Source organism: Silurus meridionalis, chromosome 4 (genome assembly GCF_014805685.1).
Source record: "Silurus meridionalis isolate SWU-2019-XX chromosome 4, ASM1480568v1, whole genome shotgun sequence".
Lineage (NCBI taxonomy): Eukaryota > Metazoa > Chordata > Actinopteri > Siluriformes > Siluridae > Silurus > Silurus meridionalis.
The window spans coordinates 2404841-2426467 of NC_060887.1; the positions used below are offsets into that span (position 1 = coordinate 2404841).

The 21627-nt window shown below is 38.4% G+C and overlaps 2 protein-coding genes across 4 annotated transcripts in view; both read right to left on the bottom strand.

The window, feature by feature from the left end:
* The window catches only part of LOC124384641 (eukaryotic translation initiation factor 4 gamma 3-like), a 271327-nt gene that overhangs the window by 65442 nt on the left and 184258 nt on the right, over window positions 1-21627 (bottom strand). The window contains exons 3-9 of one of the 2 annotated variants that reach the window (XM_046847670.1): window positions 14480-14595; window positions 14207-14379; window positions 13816-13942; window positions 13639-13720; window positions 13426-13524; window positions 12830-12921; window positions 12208-12541 (exon numbers count right to left, since the gene is read on the bottom strand). In XM_046847670.1, coding sequence (XP_046703626.1) covers window positions 12916-12921; window positions 13426-13524; window positions 13639-13720; window positions 13816-13942; window positions 14207-14379; window positions 14480-14490 — 498 coding nt within the window. In that variant the 5' untranslated portion in view covers window positions 14491-14595 and the 3' untranslated portion in view covers window positions 12208-12541; window positions 12830-12915. Of the gene's footprint in view, window positions 1-12207; window positions 12542-12829; window positions 12922-13425; window positions 13525-13638; window positions 13721-13815; window positions 13943-14206; window positions 14380-14479; window positions 14596-21627 lie in introns of those variants that run through there. The other variant, XM_046847671.1, reaches the window with a different exon arrangement.
* Window positions 14776-18615, bottom strand: LOC124384655 (eukaryotic translation initiation factor 4 gamma 3-like). Of its 2 annotated transcripts, none has more exons than XM_046847698.1 (6): window positions 18460-18615; window positions 17124-17189; window positions 16155-16266; window positions 15924-16036; window positions 15705-15830; window positions 14776-14873 (listed from the first exon to the last, which is right to left on the bottom strand). In XM_046847698.1, exons 1-5 carry the CDS (start codon window positions 18487-18489, stop codon window positions 15819-15821), a joined length of 333 nt encoding a protein of 110 aa, XP_046703654.1. In that variant the 5' UTR covers window positions 18490-18615; the 3' UTR covers window positions 14776-14873; window positions 15705-15818. The 2 variants fall into 2 exon arrangements, with proteins under 2 accessions (XP_046703654.1, XP_046703653.1); XM_046847697.1 differs by lacking the exon at window positions 18460-18615 and adding an exon at window positions 18102-18155.

Here is a 21627-nt window from a genome sequence, read left to right on the forward strand (position 1 = left end):
TTCCTCTCATATTTCTCTGATGCTCTGCACATTTCTTCTCTTTCTCACACTGATTTAGAGAATCCTGAAACTCCATGCTGGTTTTGTTCCAAAGTGACCTCCAGCTGAGCAACTGCAATTTCCTGATTTCGTATTTTTTTGTATGTTTGTCACACGATAATGTTTCAGATCATCAACCTCATTTAAATATTAGTAACAATAACACAAGTGAACATGCAGTTTTTAAATGGAGGTTTTTATTATTAAGGAAAAACTTTTATTATTAAATCCAAAACTACATGGCCTTGTGTGAAAAAGTGTTTGCCCCTAAACCTTATAACTGGATGGGCCGCCCTTAGCAGCAACAACTGCATTCAGGCAGTAGACAATTTTTGCCAGGTCTCTTTCCCATGGTGGAGTCATGAACACTGACCTTAACTGAGGCAAGTGAGCCCTGCAGTTCTTTGGATGTTGTTGTGGGGTCTTTTGTGATCTCTTGGATGAGTGGTCTCTGTGCTCTTGGGGTAATTTTGGTCAGCTGGCCACTCCTGGGAAGGTTCTCCACTGTTCCATGTTTTTGCCATGTGTGAATAATTTCTCTCACTGTGGTTCACTGGAGTCCCAAAGCTTTAGAAATAGCTTTATAACCTTTTCCAGACTGATAGATCTCAATTACTTTCTTTCTCATTTGTTCCTGAATGTCTTTGGATCTCAGCATGATGTCTAGCTTTTGAGGATCTTTTGGTCGACTTCACTTTGTCAGGCAGGTCCTATTTAAGAGATTTCTTGCTTGTGAACAGGTGTGGCAGTAATCAGGCCTGTGTGTGGTGAGAGAAATTGAACTCAGATGTGATAAAATACAGTTTTAACAGGGGGGCAAAGACTTTTTCACACAGGGCCATGTAGTTTTGGATTTTGTTTCCCCTCAATAATAAAAACCTTCATTTAAAATCTGCATGTCGTGTTCACTTGTGTATCTTTTACTAATATTTAAATTAGTTTGATAATCTGAAACATTAAAGTGTGACAAACATGCAAATAAATATACACAGTGGTGTGAAAAAGTGTTTGCCCCCTTTCTGATTTCATACTACTACAAAAGTATGTACTTGATATACAATGCTACTTTTTTTCTTTCTTTGTCTTCCAACAGCCATTTAGTTGAATCTTCTGAGGAGAAGTGGGTTCCACACACCAGCCATCAACCAGAAAAGAGGTTCAAGCAGTCTCCAAACTCAGCACCTGTTTCAGCTCTACCAGTAAGAGTGAGAGACAGAAAATCCCAGTCTTCACTGGTTGTATCCCCCAACACACCAGAAGAGAGGTGGAATTAGGATTTTACACCCCAGCCAGTCTGTAGACCATCTGTCATGGCACTTGTTGATGAGAAGATGTTGGGAACGGGCTACAAACTGTTCGTTGAACATCTGAGCATGTGGGAAAATTCAGTCCACAAACCCTCAAACCATCACCAACAAGCTTCTGAAAAAAGCTCCTCGAGGCCTCATCACTGGCTGAGAGAAGAGGATGTGCTGTTTGTAGAATGGAAGGATAAAAGGAAGGTCCAGATGTGCTCCATCATTCACAGAGGCACTGAAGGAAGCATTGTGCTACTTTTATTGTCATTACTTTCTTCTTCTTCTGTTTTTCTAATGTTCAAATACCAGTCTTATGCTTATTGTGTGAATGTTATTATTCCCAGTACATTTGGTTATCAGGCTGCTTTTCCTCAAACAGACGGAGGAAGAAAAGGACTACACACAGTCTCAGAATAATGTTTATAGGAATCTCCTTTTTATTGTATTTTCTTTAAAGTTAAAATATAAACTCATTACACATGTGACTTTTAACCCGTCACTATTCTGGATTGTTTCAGGACCGAATTGATGTATTTATATATAAAAAAATATATTGTTTTATGACATACACATTTTTTTCTAAGGAACTTCAGCATCTTTGGATGATGTAAAGCCCAAAGTGTGTTCTTTCAAAAGAGATGTAAATTGTGTATGTAGCACACTGTTGTCAGAAACTTTTACCATTGAAAGTCAGGAAGGTCATTTTCAGCTGTGAGGCCCAAAAGTGGGGCTGAAACCGAACAGGGTTCAAGAAACCGGGTTTATTTTCATATAAGTAACAGTAATTAGTTCAGTAAACTTAAGTTCATTTAAAGATTAATAAAACTCATCTGAAGCATATAGTTTTACAATAAATACAATAAACAGCATGTGTAAAATACTCACATACAGGTTTTATTATAATCCCAAATTAAACTGGAATTTTTTTTTTTTCCAACTTCTGCCTCCTTATAGTTGAGGGGAAAAAGTAGCTTTAAATGCAACACTCGTTTAAAACAAAACCAATATTGAAACATTTATTCCAGCTCATAAATCCTATAAAACAAGCAGCATTAAACATGAACTTCCAGCAGATGAACATCTCATAATACTGTCTGGAAGTGAGAAATGTACAGGTTGTTTTTACTCCATACACATGAACTTACTTTGATCAGAAACACAATCATACTCCAAATCAATTCATCAATAAAGTCAATAAAAGAATCCCAAACTGCTGTGTGTCTTGTCCTCGCTATTAATGACGTCATTAGAGCTCCACTACTTCTAATTACCTGCTGTGACAGTGAGCTCTAATACACATCACACTGCCACCTACTGGTCATTTATGATTCTGCAACATTCATAGAGTCACTCCGGTCAACTTCCGGTTCTCAACTCGGATTCACTCGCTTTATACACAGTTTACAGCCGTTTTTATCTTATTTATGACTGTAATATCGCTCTTCTCTCAGGAACAACAGAAAAGCTGTGAAGACATGATATTTTATCCGCTCTTTACCTCTGTAATGTGCGCATGCGCATAGTGTCAGGTTAAGAGAGACCTGGTTACGTCACAGACGGAGGTCGGGGCATCTCCCTGTGACGTCACAGTAAGGTAACGTCTATAATTGGGAACGCGTCTCTGTTTCTCTCATTTCCGAGGTTTTTGCTTGTGAGTAAAGAGGCATAAACATGGAGCTCTTCAGAAGGTTTAGAGAGATTTTTCAAACCAGAAGATCGAAGAAAACTAAGCAGATTGCTGAAATAAAGGAGAAGCTGGAGCACATGGAGAAAGTAGTGAAAGACTTGGATGCATTTTCTCTTCTAATGTTAGAGAAGATAACAGAAGAGAAAGAAGAGAAAGCCATTCTGCTACAGACGGTGCAAAAGCTGGAGGCTACTTTGGCTTCTGAGCGAAAGCAGCAGGAACAGGACATAACTGAGAGAAGCCAGAGCTGGGCGAGAGAACAAAAACAACTGGAGGAACGTGTTGCTCAGCTTGAGTTTATTTTGGATCAGACCACCATGAAGCTCCAGTCTTCCTTGAAAATCAATGAGGAACTGAAGAAAACTGTAGAAGGTGAGAGAGAGAGCTGGACAAGAGAACAAACGAAAGTGGAGAAACATGTTGCTCAGCTTGAGGTCACTTTGGAACAGACCACCATGGAGCTCCAGTCTTCCCTGAAAATCCATGAGGAACTGGAGAAAACTGTAAAATGTGAGAGAGAGAGCTGGAGGAGAGAACAAAAACGACTGGAGGAACATGTTGCTCAGCTTAAGCTCACTTTAGAACAGACCACCATGGAGCTCCAGGATACTCAGAATCACTGTGAGAAAATAAAAAATAGTGCAGAGCAGGAGAGAGATCATTTGATCAGAGAGAAAGAGCGACTGGAGGAACGTGTTGCTCAGTTTGAGCCTACGTTGGATTTTAAAGAAAAACAGGAGGATGAAAGAGAGAAAACTAAACTTGACATAGAGGAGAGGAACAATTTACAGCTTCAGACCAACAGGGGGCTCCAGGATACCCAGAATCTCTGTGAGGAAGAAAAGAAGACTTCAGAGAATAAAACAGATCATTATATGAGAGTCCGAGAGCGATGGGAGGAAATTGTTGCTCAGCTGAGACAAGAAAACATTCAAAAGAAAATGAGAAATAGAAAAAAGAAGGCGACAAGAGAAACAGAGAGTCTGAACATGCCTTTTCCTCTTTCTGTTTCTCTTATGGCTATTTATGATAGTTTTACACTTATAGTCAATAGTATAAAGCTGAGTGTAAAGCTATTGTATTTTGTAGATCGTCTCGTCTTTTGATCATTTTTTATTTCTGTCTTGTCACATCTTTTTTTTTATCTTTTTTTAAATCTTGATTTTAATCTTTTACTACAAAGAGTCACAATAAACACTAATAACAACCATTATTTTTGTCTTCCTTACAAACGGCGTATGACCTCCTCATGAATTCTTCCACTTAGTTTATATACCTCTTGTGGGGCAGGGGGCTGTGGCTCGGGGTCATAATGCTGAGGGGGAGGGAGGTCAGGAGGGAGAGGGAAACTGGTCCTCAGTGCCACATTGTGCAAAACACCACACACCCTGATAATCTTACACACTTTTTCCGGGTGGTATAGAAGTCTTCCACCTGAGACATCCAGAGCTCCACATCTGCATTTCTGGAGGTGAGGAGCGTCTGAGGGGTGAGGCCTCTGTCACCTGTCATATTATAGACTACATCAGGACAATGTTTACAATTTCTACATGTTGTTAAAGTCACCAAGAAGCCAGTCATCACGTCCTGCAGCTGCATAGATCACATAGATCCAGGAGCACAGCTGTAGGAATCTAAATCAGATTATTAGCCAGTCATCATCATGGGCCGAGAAATCATCATGGTCCCTGGAGACTCTTTCTCTCCTTAATCTTCCATTGGTGTAATCCTCCAGCAGTGCCATCATGCAGCATTACACACGGGGGTCACCACAGCATTTATATGTTTACAGTAATTACACTGATCATTAACACCTTGGCAAAATCAGCATGAATTAGTGGCATCATCACCCGAGATACAATTTGAAGATGAAAATGTGACATGTGAACACGTTTCTTCATGCCAGTTTTGTCATGAACATCATTATAGTTAGGACTGAAAATGAGAACATAAAGAGAGTAACGACTGTGTGAGAGCGTAATGGCTGCATTTCCAGATTTATTGAAGGAAAATATGTCGTTATTTACACTGTGTTCTGCAGTTATCTAATGGTAGGGGATTTGATGTTCCCCTGTATTCCATGCAGTCGGGCATCTCCTCCTCCTGCGCTCCCGTAGTGGAATGTGATGGTGAGACGCCGCTGATTACAAATTTAGAGTGAATTTTTATTTAACATTTGAGTTGGATTTTATAAGAAGGTGTTTATGAAACAACTATCACTCAGTACAAACCCAAATAACCTGCAGGATTTCATCTTCATGATCACAACACTTCAAACAAAACATCTACAGTACATACAGGATTCAGGGCCATTTTTTTTTATTTTTGTATTATTTATTGGACTGTAGTTTATGTTAACAGTCTGCTACACTGATTCAGGACTACAGTTTGTATCTGATCATCACTTAACATCATTTAGCTGTAATAAATGGACATTTAGTGAAACCCAGATGAGGACGGGTTTCCTCTTGAGTCTGGTTCCTCTCATGGTTTCTTCCTTATGCCGTCTCGGGGAGTTTTTTCTCGCCACAGTCGGCACCGGCTTGTTCATCAGAGATAAACTTACACATATAGAACATCTTATTTATTTTTATCACCACATTATCTGTGTAAAGCTGCTTCGAAACAATGTTCATTGTTAAAAGCGCAATACAAATAAAAATGAATTGAAAATCTGGTTTTGTTGAAATAACAGGTTAACAGATGATAACTGGATAAATAACTAATCAATAAAAGCTCCATCCAGCCAATTAACATGCAAACTGCGGAAACACTTCATATAAACAGAATGTAGAATCACTGAAAGCATTTTAAATGAGATTCATGTGTCTGTTTTGTGTACAAACAGGATTTAGGGCCATTTTTCTAGATTGATATTTGAAGGTAATTTTGTATTAAAATAATATTTTGCAGTGTGTTTGTGCTTTAAGTGCTTTGGGACTTAAGTCTCCAGCTGGTCATGTGACCAGAGTGATGTGTACAGAATCGCTTTTATGATAAATCATAATATATCATAATAAGAATTCTAGTATCTCCTTGACAACCACCAAACAAACAAACTGCAGCAAGAAGAAAAAAGCAGTGATTAGCAGCAACCTAAAAAAAATGTAGACTATTTAGTAAAAGCTTCGAAAAGTGAAAAGTAATTCTTTAGTGACATTAGCATGGGTAACTAGCCGGCTAGCTAATCTTAGCTTTTATAGTTTAACTTTTTATATTAATCCAACAAATTGACCTAATAATTAGTATAGAATCTATTAGATACAATGAAGTAGCTTAATTTAACCTATTTATCCCATATTTTAATCAAACTCATGTAACCTGTTTACTCCAAGTATAATGAACATAATATACTAATAAATAGAGTAGAATAGGGTCAGACTGGGACTACAATTTTAATAATCCTTGCAGCCGTGGCATGTTTTATCTGTTGTGGAATTCCTTGTCATTGTTTAGACAATACGTACAGCTCCCAGTGTATAAAATTACAGGTGAAGAGTCTTCTACAGAAAACATCTCCACAGATATGGATCAAAACATCTATGTGGATTTGGATGGAGGGATTATCGCCCTAATCAATGAGAAAAAAATGACTGTAACAAACGTTTCCTTATAACTAAAATCACTAAACTCTTTCTATGCTTTAATTCTGATTCTTTGATTATATCGTATATAAATCATGTTGTTGTTGTGTGTATTTTATGATGTGTGTACACTCTGTAACATAGTCAGCTCGGAAAGTACGAATGACGCATGACCCAGATACTAACATGACTAAGCAGAACAATACAGTTAAACATATAAGAATAAACAATTAAAGTATAAAGAATATAACTTGATTCAATGACAGTAGAATAATAACCAGCATTATAGAAGAGAATAAAAGCAGAACACATACAGTGCAGAAGCAGGAAGACAAAATAGTTGTTCAATCACGAAGGTTAAGAACAGAATAAAGCTTTTCCCAACTTAATTGTTCTTTTTCATTGGACAAAATATTAGTAAACATGCAGTTAAATCTTTTTTTATGAGTAAACTCAACACTGTGCTCAAAAATATGTCCAGCTAACTTATAATTTAGTGAACAATTTGCAAGTTGGATTTTTTCCAGTGCATTCTTGGCTCTCGATAGATGAAAAATGGCTTCAGTCAATCAATGTGGTGATGAACCCTGGAATCCTACAGTAGAAAGGTGTGTGTGTGTGTGTCCATGTCCAAGTCCATGTGTATTATCTTTGTAAAACCTAGGTTCTCACCATCTGTCTGTTCTCTCTCTCTCTCAGGATGGTCAGAAACACACACCAGTAAATGGTTGATGCTCCTCCTAGTATCAATGCAGGTGGCACCAAAATATCATTAAACCTCAGGAGGAGGATCCAGATGGAAGTAAGTGTTTCCTCAAAGCTGATGCTGTTACAGAACCACTGTGAACGAGTGTGTGAACGAGTGTGTGAATCGTGTATAATTTCATCACGCCATAATTCATACGTTTTATTCTTTTGTGGTAAATGCATCTTTTCTTCTTTTGCAGTTGATGTTGCTCCCATCGAGGCCATTCGCAACCTCAGACCCAGACCCAGACCCAGGTTAGTATCTCCTCAAAGCAGATGCTGTTACAGAACCACCGTGAATGAGTGTGTGGACGAGTGTGTTGGATCTCATTCAGGTAATGAACATGCAGTCGTGTATCACTTCATCACGTGTGAAGATGTGAATAATGATGTGGCTGCATTCTGAAGACTTGGTGCTTCTTGTTCCTGCTGTTAAAGTGTGTGATCTTCTTCTTGTTTTTCAGATTTGAATGAGACCCAAACCCTCAGCAGCATGAATAGATCAAACCACGTAAATAAAATAATCACCTCAAAATGTTTTATCAGATTAAAAAATAAAAATGAAAAACCCTGAGTCTCTGTTTGTATCACTCCCAGTGATGGACATGTATTTCAGTAGAAGTAGAGATTCAGGAGGTAAAATGTGACTCCAGAGTCTGTGATCTGTGATGTGGAGTCTGTGAGGCGGCTGCTGTTCTCACTCTATTTATTCCAGCTCTTTTTTAAAGCCGTGTTACATCCTCGATGACTTCAAACTTTACTCTTAAGACTATTAATACAATTCTAAAATGAATATTAATACATTTTTATCCACTCTATGGTGCTCGGTGGTCAGGGATAAAAAACATAATATAAAATACACAATATAAAAATATCGGTCGAAATAAAGAAATAAAAGCATGATTTAAGAAGAAACTCTACAGACTAGAAACAAGTCCAATGATTTGCCAGTGCAGTAAAATAATTACACTTGGTAAGATTTCTTGAAATAAGAACTCAACTTAGACACAAATACGGCGTACTAACTGCCTTCTCTATGGAGCTCTATGTAATAAGTGTAGTTTAAACACTCATCAATCAAATACAATTATCAACAGAATGTGAATCAAAGACAGTTTGGACTTTAAAAACCTCTATGTATTATGTAACAGAGATATCTACTGAAGTTAGCATGCTAAGCTAGCCCTGGCCCGTCCTCAGAGAGCATGGAGTCCCGCTGACCTTCACTCGCTTTATACACAGTTTACAGCCGTTTTTATCTTATTTATGACTGTAATATCACTCTTCTCTCAGGAACAACAGAAACGTTGGGAAGACGCCATGATATTTTATCCGCGCTTTCTCTCTGTAATGTGCGCATGCGCATAGTGAGTGTGTCTGGTTAAGAAAGATACCGGGTGACATCACAGACGGTGGGCGGGGCATCTCTGTGTGACGTCACAGTATGACAATGTCTGTAAGTCTGAACGCGTCTCTGTTTATCTCATTTCCGAGGTTTGTGCATTTGAGTAAAGAGACGTAAACATGGGGCTCTTCAGAAGGTTTAGAGAAATATTTCAAAGCAGAAAAGAGAAGAAATCTGAGCAGATTGCTGAAATGAAGGAGACGCTGGAACACATGGAGAAAGTAGTAAAAGACTTGGACGCATTTTCTCTTCTAATGATAGAGAAGTTAACAGAAGAGAGAGAAGAGAAAGCCATTCTGCTACAGACGGTGCAAAAGCTGGAGGTTACTTTGGCTTCTAGAATAAGGCAGTGGGAACAGGACATAACTGAGAAAAACCCCCCACACCTCCAAAACATCACCAAGCTCCAGTCTTTCCTGAAACTCTATGAGCAACAGGAGAAAACAGTAGAACGTGAGAGAGAGAGCTGGGCGAGAGAACAAAAACAACTGCAGGAACGTGTTGCTCAGCTTGAGGCCACTTTGAAAAGAGAGAAAGAAAAAAAGGCCAGACTATACATGAAGGAAATGAACATGTTACAGATTCAAACCTTCAGGGAGCTTCAGGATTCTCTGGATCATTGCGAGAACGAGAAAAATAAATTGATCGCAGACCGAGAGCGAGTGGAGACACGTCTTGCTGTGCTTGAGGTCGCGTTGAAATTCGAGAGAAAGAAAATAGAGAAAGAAAAAAAGAAGGCCAAATTAAACATGGAGGAAATGACAATCTCACATCTCCAAACCACCAGGAAGCTCCAGGATTCCCTCAACCACTGTGAGGAAGAGAAAAAGAGGGCGGAGCACAAGAGAAATAATTTGATGAGAGAACGAGAGCGACTGGAGGAACATGTTGTTGAGCTGGAGGAAACTTTGGAGTTGGAGAATAAATTTAGAAAAAAACAAAAGCCCAAACGAGACATTACTCGCTTTATAACCAGATTCCTCAATAATTCATGAGGAACAGGAAATGGCAGCAGTGGAGAGAATCTGCAAAGCTCTGGGCAGGTTTAGATTCAGCATGTGAACACACACCATACATATAGTTTTTTACCTCTCTACTATATTTTACTATTTCTACTATGTTTGTTGTAATACTAATAACAACTAAATACTTGAATTATGTGGGTGTTTTGTTTCTTTTATTAAAGTGTTTATGACATTTAATTCCCAACTAAGTATTAAAATCCACATGATAATATTTTGGGAAAATGTGACAAAACCCAATTCTGTTTAAACACAATTGTACATGAACAGAAGTGAAACTGATCAAAACTATCGCTTGCTGCAAAAAGGTTTAGTTAAAATGCAGCCTTATAACATCTACTGTTCAAATATAACTTTTGAGAACCTCAGTTAGTTACAAAACATCAAAAATAACACTTTGGCATTCAAAACATTACAAAATAACAATTTAATTCAATAGAAATATTTACATTTTTCAGTCCATTCAGTTAAAAAAGATTTGGTTCGATAATTTTGACTCCGTAGATTCAGTTCAAGAGAGTTTATTAACATCAAAATAAAGGTATAAAGAGTCAATTCACTGGTTTCGGTTCAATTGAGTCTGAATCCATCGATTCCACAGTTCCAGAAAAATCTGTAACATAAAACATTCTGTCTCCTTAAAAATATTACTTTAAAAACCTTTACTCTGTTTGTACAAAACCAGCAGGTGGTCAGAAAGTTCCTTCTCTGTTCCTGGGTTAGTTTGAGGGGTTCACCTCAGTCAGCTTCGTCTCCGTGGTTTGGCTCGTCATCTTACATCATCGTCTCATTGTAATAAACAGTGTTCCAGCATGAAAAAACCCCTGACCTGCATATATACAGACAATAATCAGTTCCCAAACATCTCAACATTCACTGTTTCTAGTTCAATAACAGAACAAATAGCATTCGTCCGCCTGCAAAGACATTTCCATCACATGACCCTAACCCTAACCTTAACCCTAGAAGCAACCTTTCTGATTCCGTAGCATCTCTGGATGGTGTTTCTGTTTCAGCGTGTACAGCAGTTAAAGATCTTGCTGTGATTATTGACTGTAGACTTTCCTTTAAGACTCATGTGAATAATATCACCAGGATCGCCTTCTTTCACCTTAGAAATATTGCTAAAATTAGAAATATGATGTCGTTACAGGATGCAGAAAAACTAGTTGATGCTTTTGTTACTTGTAGATTAGACTACTGTAACGCTTTACTGTCTGGGTGTGTGAGTAAGTGCAGAAATAAGCTTCAGTTAGTCCAGAATGCAGCAGCAAGAGTCCTCACTAGATCTAGGAAATATGACCACATCACCCCTGTTTTAAGAAGTAGGCAGTAAAATACATGAAAAGTCCTGGTGAAAAAAGATGTTTGATGACTGTTCTGGCCTGCCAGTAATAAACAATGGAACTGAGAGGAACACTGAGATTCATCTACTTACCTCATCCCAGTGCAGATACCTGCTGAGCAAATCTAATATGTTTCCCCGTGCTTTCAGTCTACTGACTATGTGAAGGTCTCGACATAAAGAGTCGTCATGAGACAAAAAACACAACGACAAGTCAGACAAACCGGAAAATGTAGGTATAGTTTGCGAATGGAAATTTACAGATCATTGGACAAGACACCTGTCAGTCAAGATATACAGGTGAATGACAGGTGTCTCGTATCTGTAAGATAGTAAGGAGTTAATAATATTGAGAAGATGCTCACCAGCTGTATGTAACACTTCCTTCAATAGATTAGTTGGAATGGGATCTAACTGACATGTTGATTTAGCTTTGGTAATAACATCATACAGCTCTTCCTGTCTGACGGGGCTCATGCTTATAAACATATCCTGACGGTGTCGACTCGTTTAGACCCATATAATCACCTGGTTTAATCCAGGTCTCAGTGAGACAGAGTGCTGAGAGATTATTCTCTGTGATCATCTCATTTACAATCAGTGCTTTGGGTGCAAGTGATCAAATGTTTAAAAGACCAAACTTTAGAACTTTTTGGTGTTTGCTTATCTTGCATTTTTCAGTTTTAACAGTAATAAGATTATTTCTGGATCTTGTGTATTTAATTCTTGGTTTTACTACACGAGGAATAGATACGGTTTCTATAAACTGGGCTGTGTGTGAACTTGTAACTATTTGGTTTGTTGTATAAATGTTCTCATAGTCGTAAGTTTCCTGATGTCTTACCAGTCAGATGTTGTGAAGTATCCTAGAGATGTTATCTGATAGCACTGCTGCTCCAACTCTGCTGGGGTGCAGGCCATCAGGGCGGAAGAACCTCGGACGCTCCCAGAAACAGTTCCAGTTATTAATAAAGAGAAGTTTATGTTCTCTCGACACCATGACTGTAACCATTCATTTAGTGCAAAGAGTCTACTAAACTTCTCAGCCCCTCGCTGGTAAGTGGGAAGAGGTCCTGACACTATAATCCTCGTTGTGGGTGATGTGCTGCGTACCGTCTCCACCAGGATCCTGAAATCCCTCTTTAAGATCTCTGTTTGCCTCAGCCTGGTGTAGTTCGTTCCGGCATGAAGAACAACCGCTGCAAAGTTCTCGTTCAAGATCGCGGGTACCTGCGCAGCGACATCGAGAACACGAGCACCAGGAAAACAGCGAGTGTGCACCTTACTATTGTCTCCGGTAGCGCGGACATGCCGGACGATGGAATCTCCAAGAATTACAGTATGACGTTCCGTCTCGCGGAGATTTCATCCACGGTTTCTTCCACATCATGACCTGCCCCCATCCTGCTGCCACCTAAAAAGATAAATAAATAACAACAATCTGCACTTACTTTATCTTTAATAAGAGTTTACAGTAAATACATTTACAAATAAATACATAAATACAATATAAACATTTATAATAATAAATTGGCAATTCACACAACAAACAAATTAAATAAATTTTTCAGTACACACACACACACACACACACACACACACACACACACACACACACACACACACACTTACATTTAAATGGCTATCTTTCTAATCACACTTAATTCCTCCAGGATTAATTACAGGTTGTGTGACCTCTAACCTCTCGTGTGGTGCTGATGTTCCTCCTCAGAAGTCCGTCTGCTGCCTGAAGTCTCAGCTCCACCCTCTTCAGGTCATCAGACTTCATCAGGGCTGTCAATTAAACACAACCTATGTTTATCTACACTTATGATACCAGGACGAGAAAATACCAGGGCAGCACTTGTGCTGGTTTATAAATAAAACTGCATCAAGTCTACCAACCAACACACTGCTTTTTACACCACAAACACAAACACTTTTCTCTTTTCTGATCAGACGAGCTGCCATTTGAGTTCACTGACAATGTTCTTATACTAACAAATGAAATTGATCACAGTATGAGTTTTAACCCATATTGATTATTGCACATTTTTAAAAGCCCTCTGTAACAACCAGCCAAAAATATGCCGAGCTAAGCGATTAAATCAGACATAAACAATAGTATTTCAAATCAATTTTAAAGCGAAATGATTTTCACAAAATAACTATGCTGTCACTTTTACTCAGCTCTTCTATTATTATTACTCAAGTAGTAGAAAATCTACTGCCCACTGGATCCTGTTTGGTCCAGATCTTCCAATGGAGTCTAAATCTACTGTGCAGCCAACAGCTCACCTGCTCAGTAATGAAGTTGTTCCCATCCACGGTTTCAGGAAGAAAATCAGCCCAGCTCAGTTTAGAGTCCCTCCATAAGGCCTCCACTTCCTTTTGGCTCTAAAGTGAAGAAAAACACAGCAATGACTTGAACAAAAAAGTACCTTTTTCAACTAGTATGACAAAACACTTTCCTTTTTTCAGTCATGTTCTATAGAAGATCTCACAGCTCACCATTTGTTTGCAGAGAAGCTGCAATATTTCTGCAAATAATATGCCGGCTCTTGCCACAGGAAGTAGTGGTTTGCTAAATTCACTGGAATTCACAAGAAATCAACAATTAAAAACAAACACCAACTTCCTTTCCAGCAAAAAATGTATATGTAAAGTCTCAAATGTAACTGTAAATACATTAATAATTCTCTCAAAGAGATTCCTCCTTCCTGAAGCACAGGATTAACGAGCTCCGCTATGTACTGCCATACGTAAGGAATGCCAATCGCCATATCATCTGCTATCTCGAGGGGTTTCTGAGAACCTGTGTAAACAAGGAGAGGTAAGAAAATGGGGGAAAAGAGAACAAAAAGAAAAAAAAGACAAAAGTCTTATTAAAGGATTCTGATTCTCTTATAAAATTCTCTGAAAATGACCAAATGTAAACGCAAGCGTATTCATAATAATGCTAACAATAACCCCATTGGGTGTAAATATGTCATCAAGCTGTGGACATCTCATGACGCAGACAGTAGTGTCTCTGGCGCCAGTGGGAGACGGAGCTGTGTGGTGCAGGAATGTCACTCACCCTTTAAAAAACTGAGATGTGGAGAGGATCCCAGCCTGCAGCAGCTGATGGAACAGATGACCCACGTGGTCACGTGTGATCTGGTTTTGCTCCAGCGTGGTCTCCACACCCACCCGAACAAAAACGTCCAGCATCTCGCCCTGGTCCAGTTCCTCCACGCAATGCGAGACCTCCTGCACACGAACCCACCACGATTATGTGACGCAGTAACAAGATAATAACCGATGTGTATTCAACTAAATGTGATCATAAGACACTGCATGAGATCATTACTTTGTAATCATTTATGTGTAGAAACTCCTCAATAATGGATTTAGAGCGTTTCTCCATTTCCTCCTCTGATAGCGCAGGCTTGTTTGTAGTCGAGTCTGGCACTGCGTCGAGTTTTACTGAAACACAAGAGACATGATGTGTCATGACTAAAAATGCTCATGCATTAAACTGAATTAAGTTTCAAGAACAACACCTACAATCACAACCTGCTTTGAATTTTTTCACAACATGAACACAGGAGAGAGCTGAAAAAGGACACAGACTACATTCACTACAGACTCACCTGATGCTCGGATGTGGCTCTAGCGCTAGTTTCTCCATCGCAGCCGTTCTTCCAGTTCAGCCGTCGTCCCCCGAAATTCGGTCCCAAATAAATCTTATCATCTGCTAGTAACTACACACAAACACAATTCAGTTCAAATAACAATTATTCTTATAAACCTGGTAGAAAAAAGTGTACCGTAATTTCCGGACTATAAAGCGCACCCTTATATAAGCCATAAATAAACCATAAATAAACATAAATAAGCTGCACCTGTTTATAAGCTGCAGGTGTCTACACTAATGTACTTTACACAGGCTTTAACGAAAGACACGTTACACACGGTGTAACGGGTGAAATATGTTGCGCTTCTATTAGGAGCAGAGCGGTATTTTGGGAAAAGACCGGCACTGCATACTATTGGTATTACTGCGTGTGTGGAGACCGAGGATTATGTCCTTTTTATTTTCTGATGCTCTTTTCTAAGTGTCTTTGACTAACCCATAACGCTGTTGCAAACAAAAATAAAAAAGCAGGAGTTTTGGAAACCTGTCTGTGTTTATATGATTTCTGTTGTAACTGGAGTTAGTGAGCTCTCCCTTCACCCAGACTCAACGTGCTACAACGGCTTGTATCTAAACAGTAGCCGACCAAGTAAGTCATTGTTCACTGTCTTCCTCCTTCCTTTCACAGCTACAGTGGTACTTTGACCTACGAGTGCATTAATGTACGAGTTTTCCGAGTCTGAGCGGTCACCACGCTCATTTTCCACCACTTGGTGCAGTTGCTGGGATTTGAGGTGGAAAGTGTGAGGATAATCAGAATTAGGAAAAACAGAGTGCACACATGAGTAAAAAATAGTGGAAAAGGGAAATGGTAATACAGGTAAATATAAGGAGGAAGGCTGGTGAGCTATTAGCCAGAAGAATCTGCTTCCTCTATGAATGTGTGTGTGACTGTTACCTGCAGAGGCATAGGGACGGAAAAGACATTTCCCACTGGCAGAGTGGGCTTCCGACTCCTGCCAGCTTCTGATATGATCTCCTCCATGATGTCCTTGTTGTCCTGGTTAGGATCTCAGACAACGATCTTAATGGGAAATAAATAGCACATGATCAGAGATAAATAGGTTCATTACTCAGTATATAAACCAGTACTGAAACAAAGAGTAAGCACACGCACTGTTTTCCTCTTCCTCTTGGTAGATGGATGTTGCTGCAGTGGAGGGACCATTGGGAATGGAGTCTGGTTGTACACGGCCTGATCATTATAGTAGAACATCCCTGCAGCAGACACTAATAAGAACAGTATCAGTTTCAATTAAAGACCAACATGTAAGCTGTGAGGATCATAACATCCTACAAGAAAACCAGGCTTTTTGTAAGGATGACTGGAAAGGCATGATGAACTTACCATTTGTTGGGGTAGTAGGTCCAGGGAGTAGAGTGTAGCATGTATTGAATCCTGTGGGATGGACTGAGTACTGCTGAGGAGGCACCACATGTACTGGAGCACTGTAATAATACTGTAACACAAAAAACATATACGTTTCGCATAAAAATGAGAAAAATGCTAAAGCTATTTGAAGGTTAACGTAAACAGTATTTGAAACCTGCAGCTATAAAAGGATACACAGGGACAAATTCAAAGCACCAGGGAACACACATGACCCCTGACCTTTCCCACAACTACATCGAACAACCTCCAAGTCTCTACCTTGTCCCTGTGTGCCTCATTACATATAGCACAGTTAGGTATGGTAATGTAGGTGAAGTAATGTGGGTGAGAGAAACTCAGGCAATGCAGGAGGGAAAGACAGGGCAGAGTGAGGGAGGAAGTGCAGGCCAGACAGGGGTGGGATTTTAAAGTCAGGCTAGGAAAGGTAGGTAGAACGTATTTCCTGATTAGCACACATTAGCATACAGATATCATTTTGGTCCAAACTCAGTAATGATTTTGTTTAAATAGAGTTCATAGAGTAAGTAGTTTAATTGATTTGTACAATTCTGATATACTTCATGAATAACCTTCACTCTGTTTAATCAAATCAGAGCCGTGGCCTTTTAGAGCGGTTGCCAGCTGCGCTCATACTCCTCTATATGGACATTTTGACAATCTGATTTTAGTAGTCAGTTATGTTTTATAGATCGTTCTGAACCATAATCAGGTCCCCAATAATATCACAGATTGGATACCACTTTTCATTCATTCCTCTTCGTTTAGTTCCCTTAAAGACAGAGTAAGTGATCAAGGGGTTTACAAAATGAGCCGTTTGGCTGCCGTAAGTAAAATCTAAATGAACAGTGTGTTTAGGTGATGAGGAAGTGATGGGCTTTAGTTTATTCTGTGTGAAAAACAGTGTGTGTTTGAACTGTACATTACCAGCATTTGTTCTTCTGGAGAACTCGCAGTCATGTTCACCACCACAGGAACGTAGGTCACCCAATACTGTTGATTAGAACAACATGAAAATGTCTGTCACTACATTTGACATCATATTTAATGTTCTCTCTGATATTTACATCTCAGCTGCTTTCAGCTTCCTGTGTTTTGTAAAGAAAATTTGTTCATAACTACATTGTCTTGTTAATGAGTGTGTGGTGAAATAAAAGCATTTATTCTTTTTCCTTTAAAACAAACAAACATTGATATCTGATCGAATATAAAATATAGGTGCTGTCTGGGTCACATTATAAATGAAACACAAACAGTAAGAATAATTACATCTGGTCTTCCTGCACATAAATGTCTTTATTTAAACACTTCTTTATCATACAGTACTGTTTAATCTTCCACTTCATTTTAAAAAGTGTTCGATGTCCAGTAGGTGGCAGTAATGTTCTACTAAACTTTAGCTCCCTCTAGCGGTATCACGATGAATTACACTGTACTACACTTTTAAAGGGAATTTTACATCAAATGTTGCTTTTTTTTAATAAGCCAAGTTATAAACAAACATTATCGAATTAACCACTTCGAATTACAAATACCACAAATACCCAAATTCTACACAACTATAGAGTCAAATGTTGTTAAAACGTATCATGTGACAAAAAAAATGTAAATGTTACTAAATCACGGATCTCTGGAAACCCAGACATTATTACACTATTTATAACTTTTAGAATAGACTTTAAAACTGGACCAATATAAAGTTTGTTTACAAACTTTTACTAAACTTAGTTTATTTATATGATCATCACTATTCATTACATCGCATTACCTCTGTCTTTGTCCTGCTTTTCTTCTTCTACATTTTTTCTTCTTTTTATTTAATTTGTATTGTTTTCCAGCACAGTAATGTGATAAATGTAAATACTGTTATGTTTGCATCATTATGCTATAAAACACATATTATACCATTAAGTTCGGAGCATGCGCAGAAAGAACCGGAGACATGACTGCGCAGCGTTTTTTACTCGTTTACTCTGCACACTGCAAACACACCCACATGCAGCACGAGAGTGCCCTCTAATGGCTATCAGATATTATTACATTAATGCAATGTTACCAATGTCACTATGACCATTATTAATTTAGGGGCTTCAGGAAAGTCTGCAAATGTAACAAAACAATACCACAGACTTAAAATACACTGTATAGAAATAAATACAAAACCAAGAACAACACACATTTTGGAAAGAACAAGACACATTTCTTTGTATCATTGTCTGAATCATTTTAGTAGATTTATAATGAAATGTCAATATAATCTCACCTTCTTTAAGAAGTCTGTAGGCGAAGGCATGAGCTTAATGAAAGTCTCCTCACTGTTCACATAAAGCTACATAACCCCTACAGAGAGACTGCAGGAGTTCATGTCTCATAGACTGTTTCTCTGTAGACTACAGTCTGACCTGTTTACAGCAGCGACGCATTGTAGGATTGAAGGATGAACCACTGTAAACACGAAGAAGACGCACTGTGGGCGTGTCTCCGTTTATTCAGGTCTGTGTCTTTCTGGTTTGAAGGTCGTATCTACTGCGATAGCAACACCTCCAGAAACTCCATGCCTGAGGAGCTAGAAGCTAGAAGCTAACCCGGTGTTATATTCTACATCAGGGGTCACCAACGTGGTGCACCAGTTCGCCCGCAAGGACCACATGAGTCGCCCGGTGCCTTTTCTAAAAATAGCTGTATCCTACCTTGTTAAATCATTGTTGATAATTATTGTGAGAAATCATTAACATGATCAGTGTCTTCACATAGATCAGGGGTGTCAAACTCAGTGTCAAATCCGCCCGCGAGATGATTTTATAAAGAGCTATTATTATTGATATTAATGTCTCGGCAAAATGAAGCGCTGATAACACAAACTACAGATCCCATAATGCAGCGCTTCAGCTGCCTTACCGAACGCTAGACTACCTGGAAACTCCTCTGTCTGTGTGCTCATATCACGTGTAAAAGTATTCTTCACGAAGTGAGGAGGCAGACAGGGTTCTCTGGAACAGCTGGAGTAGAGATGTTTAATAAATGGAGCAATCTCAGTGGTGAGGAAGAAGAGCTGAAATTGATGATACTGTCGGCGGAGAACGCTCCTAAGAGCTGTCCCAGAACGTCTGTGAGATGGAGCTGAATAAAAGAAACCAACAGAGATACGATGTAAAAGGGTGAAATCACAATGACTAAATATAAAATGTATATGTTCATGTGGGGACAAATGTAACAAGATTATAAATCAGGGGTCACAAACCTTTTTGACACCGAGAGCTACTTCTTGGGTACCGACTAATGTGAAGGGCTACCAGTTTGATACACACTTCTGAGATAAAAGATTTGCTCAATTACCTTTAATTATGTTATTATTAATAATTAATGATATTTATCTATATGAGGGTGTCAAACTCAATTGCACAGGGGGCCAAAACTTAAAGCCCACTTTAGGTTGCGGGCGAACAGGATAAACATTTATTGAACACACTAAAACAATGTTTTTGAACATAAATATTAATAAAACAGACATGAAAATTATTCCAGAATAAATAAAATTTAACTTTAAATAACTTAAAATATTTTGCTCTCCATAAAATATATCATCAAAAGATCATTCTGAGAAACCAAGAGCAATTGGAGAAACATGAAGCTCAGCTGAGGGCACTTTGAGTTCTGACTATGAGAAACAGCAGAAACAGAAAGCTGAACCTCTACAAGCCCAAAGAGTCGCAGAAAATCTCTGAGGAAACAAAGATTCTTAGGTGAGGAAGAGAAATGAGGATGGAAACCGAGAGTGACTGGAGGAAGCTGTACAGCTGTTCAGCAATATGACTTCAGCACTAGAGAAAGAAAACCAGAGAAAGAAAAGAGGAGATCAAGCTGGACATGTCCTACATATAATAAAGTACAAAATATCAGTGATTATTGTAACTGAATATTTTTTATTACTTCAAAATGAATAAATATCTTAAATAAAGTGTGTTTTGTTTATATTATAAAATTATTATTGTACATCATTTAAATTTAACTAAGAATTAAATTTCACATGATAAAATGTTGGAAAAATGACACAAAAGTAAATGATAATAAAATAAAGGTTTTGTTTAAACCCAATTTTACATGAACAGAAGTTAAAGTAATAAAATAAACAGTTATTGAACAGTATTCACAGCATCAGTTTAAATATTAAATCACAATAACACAGAGATTAAATCAGTTTACAATACATGAGTTCTTCATGGGTTCATCTGATGCACACAATACTATAAAGTTTAGTTCCAATGCAGCCTCATAACATCATAGTTCAAGTATAACTTTTGACAACTGCAGTTAGTAGAAAACATCAGAAAGAACTATTTAATAGATTCATTTTAATAATTCAGTCCATTCAGTTTGGTCAATTCAGTTAGAAAAGATTCGGTTCGATGATTTCGACTCTTTAGATTCAGTTCAAGTGACTCGGTTCAAGAGTTCAGTTCGGTCACTTCTATTCAAAACAATGAGGTCGACCGAGTCTGAATCCATAGATAGTCCAAGAAATTTCCTTTCAGCAGTCTCTCAAAAGAAACCAGCAGGTGATCAGAATGTTCCTACTCTGTTCCTGGGTTAGTTTCAGGGGTTCACCTCAGTCAGCTTCATCCGGTTTGTGTGTAATCTTCCCTCTGTAATCTGTACTTGTGTGTGTGTGTGTGTGTGTGTGTGTGTGTGTGTGTGAGAGAGAGAGAGAGATAGAGAGAAATAGAGAGAGAGAAATAAAGTGAGTGACATGATGATGTCACCGGCAGAGGGCGGGGCATCTAGGTGTGATGTCACAGTGTGACACGTCTATATAATTCAAAGCGTGCTTTTGTTTCTCATTTGTGAATTTACCAATTGTAAGTAAAGAGACACTAAAATTGACAACCACCAAACAAACAAACAGCAGCAAGAAGCAGCAGCGATTAGCAGCAACTAAAAAAACATTACAACTTCTCTTCTATTGAACATTTCTTCATACAGGTACCTGGTAAGTCGTCTAAATAATTATGGCAGAATATTGTAGATTATTTAGTAGAAGTACAAAGTAAAAGTACAAAGTCATTATTTAGTGACATTAGCATGGGTAACTAGCCGGCTAGCTAAGATTAGCTTTTATAGTTTAACTTTTTATATTAATCCAACAAATGTACCTAATAATTAGTATAGAATCTATTAGATACAATGAAGTAGCTTAATTTAACCTATTTATCCCATATTTTAATCAAACTCATGTAACCTGTTTACTCCAAGTATAATGAACATAATATACTAATAAATAGAGTAGAATAGGGTCAGACTGGGACTACAATTTTAATAATCCTTGCAGCCGTGGCATGTTTTATCTGTTGTGGAATTCCTTGTCATTGTTTAGACAATACGTACAGCTCCCAGTGTATAAAATTACAGGTGAAGAGTCTTCTACAGAAAACAT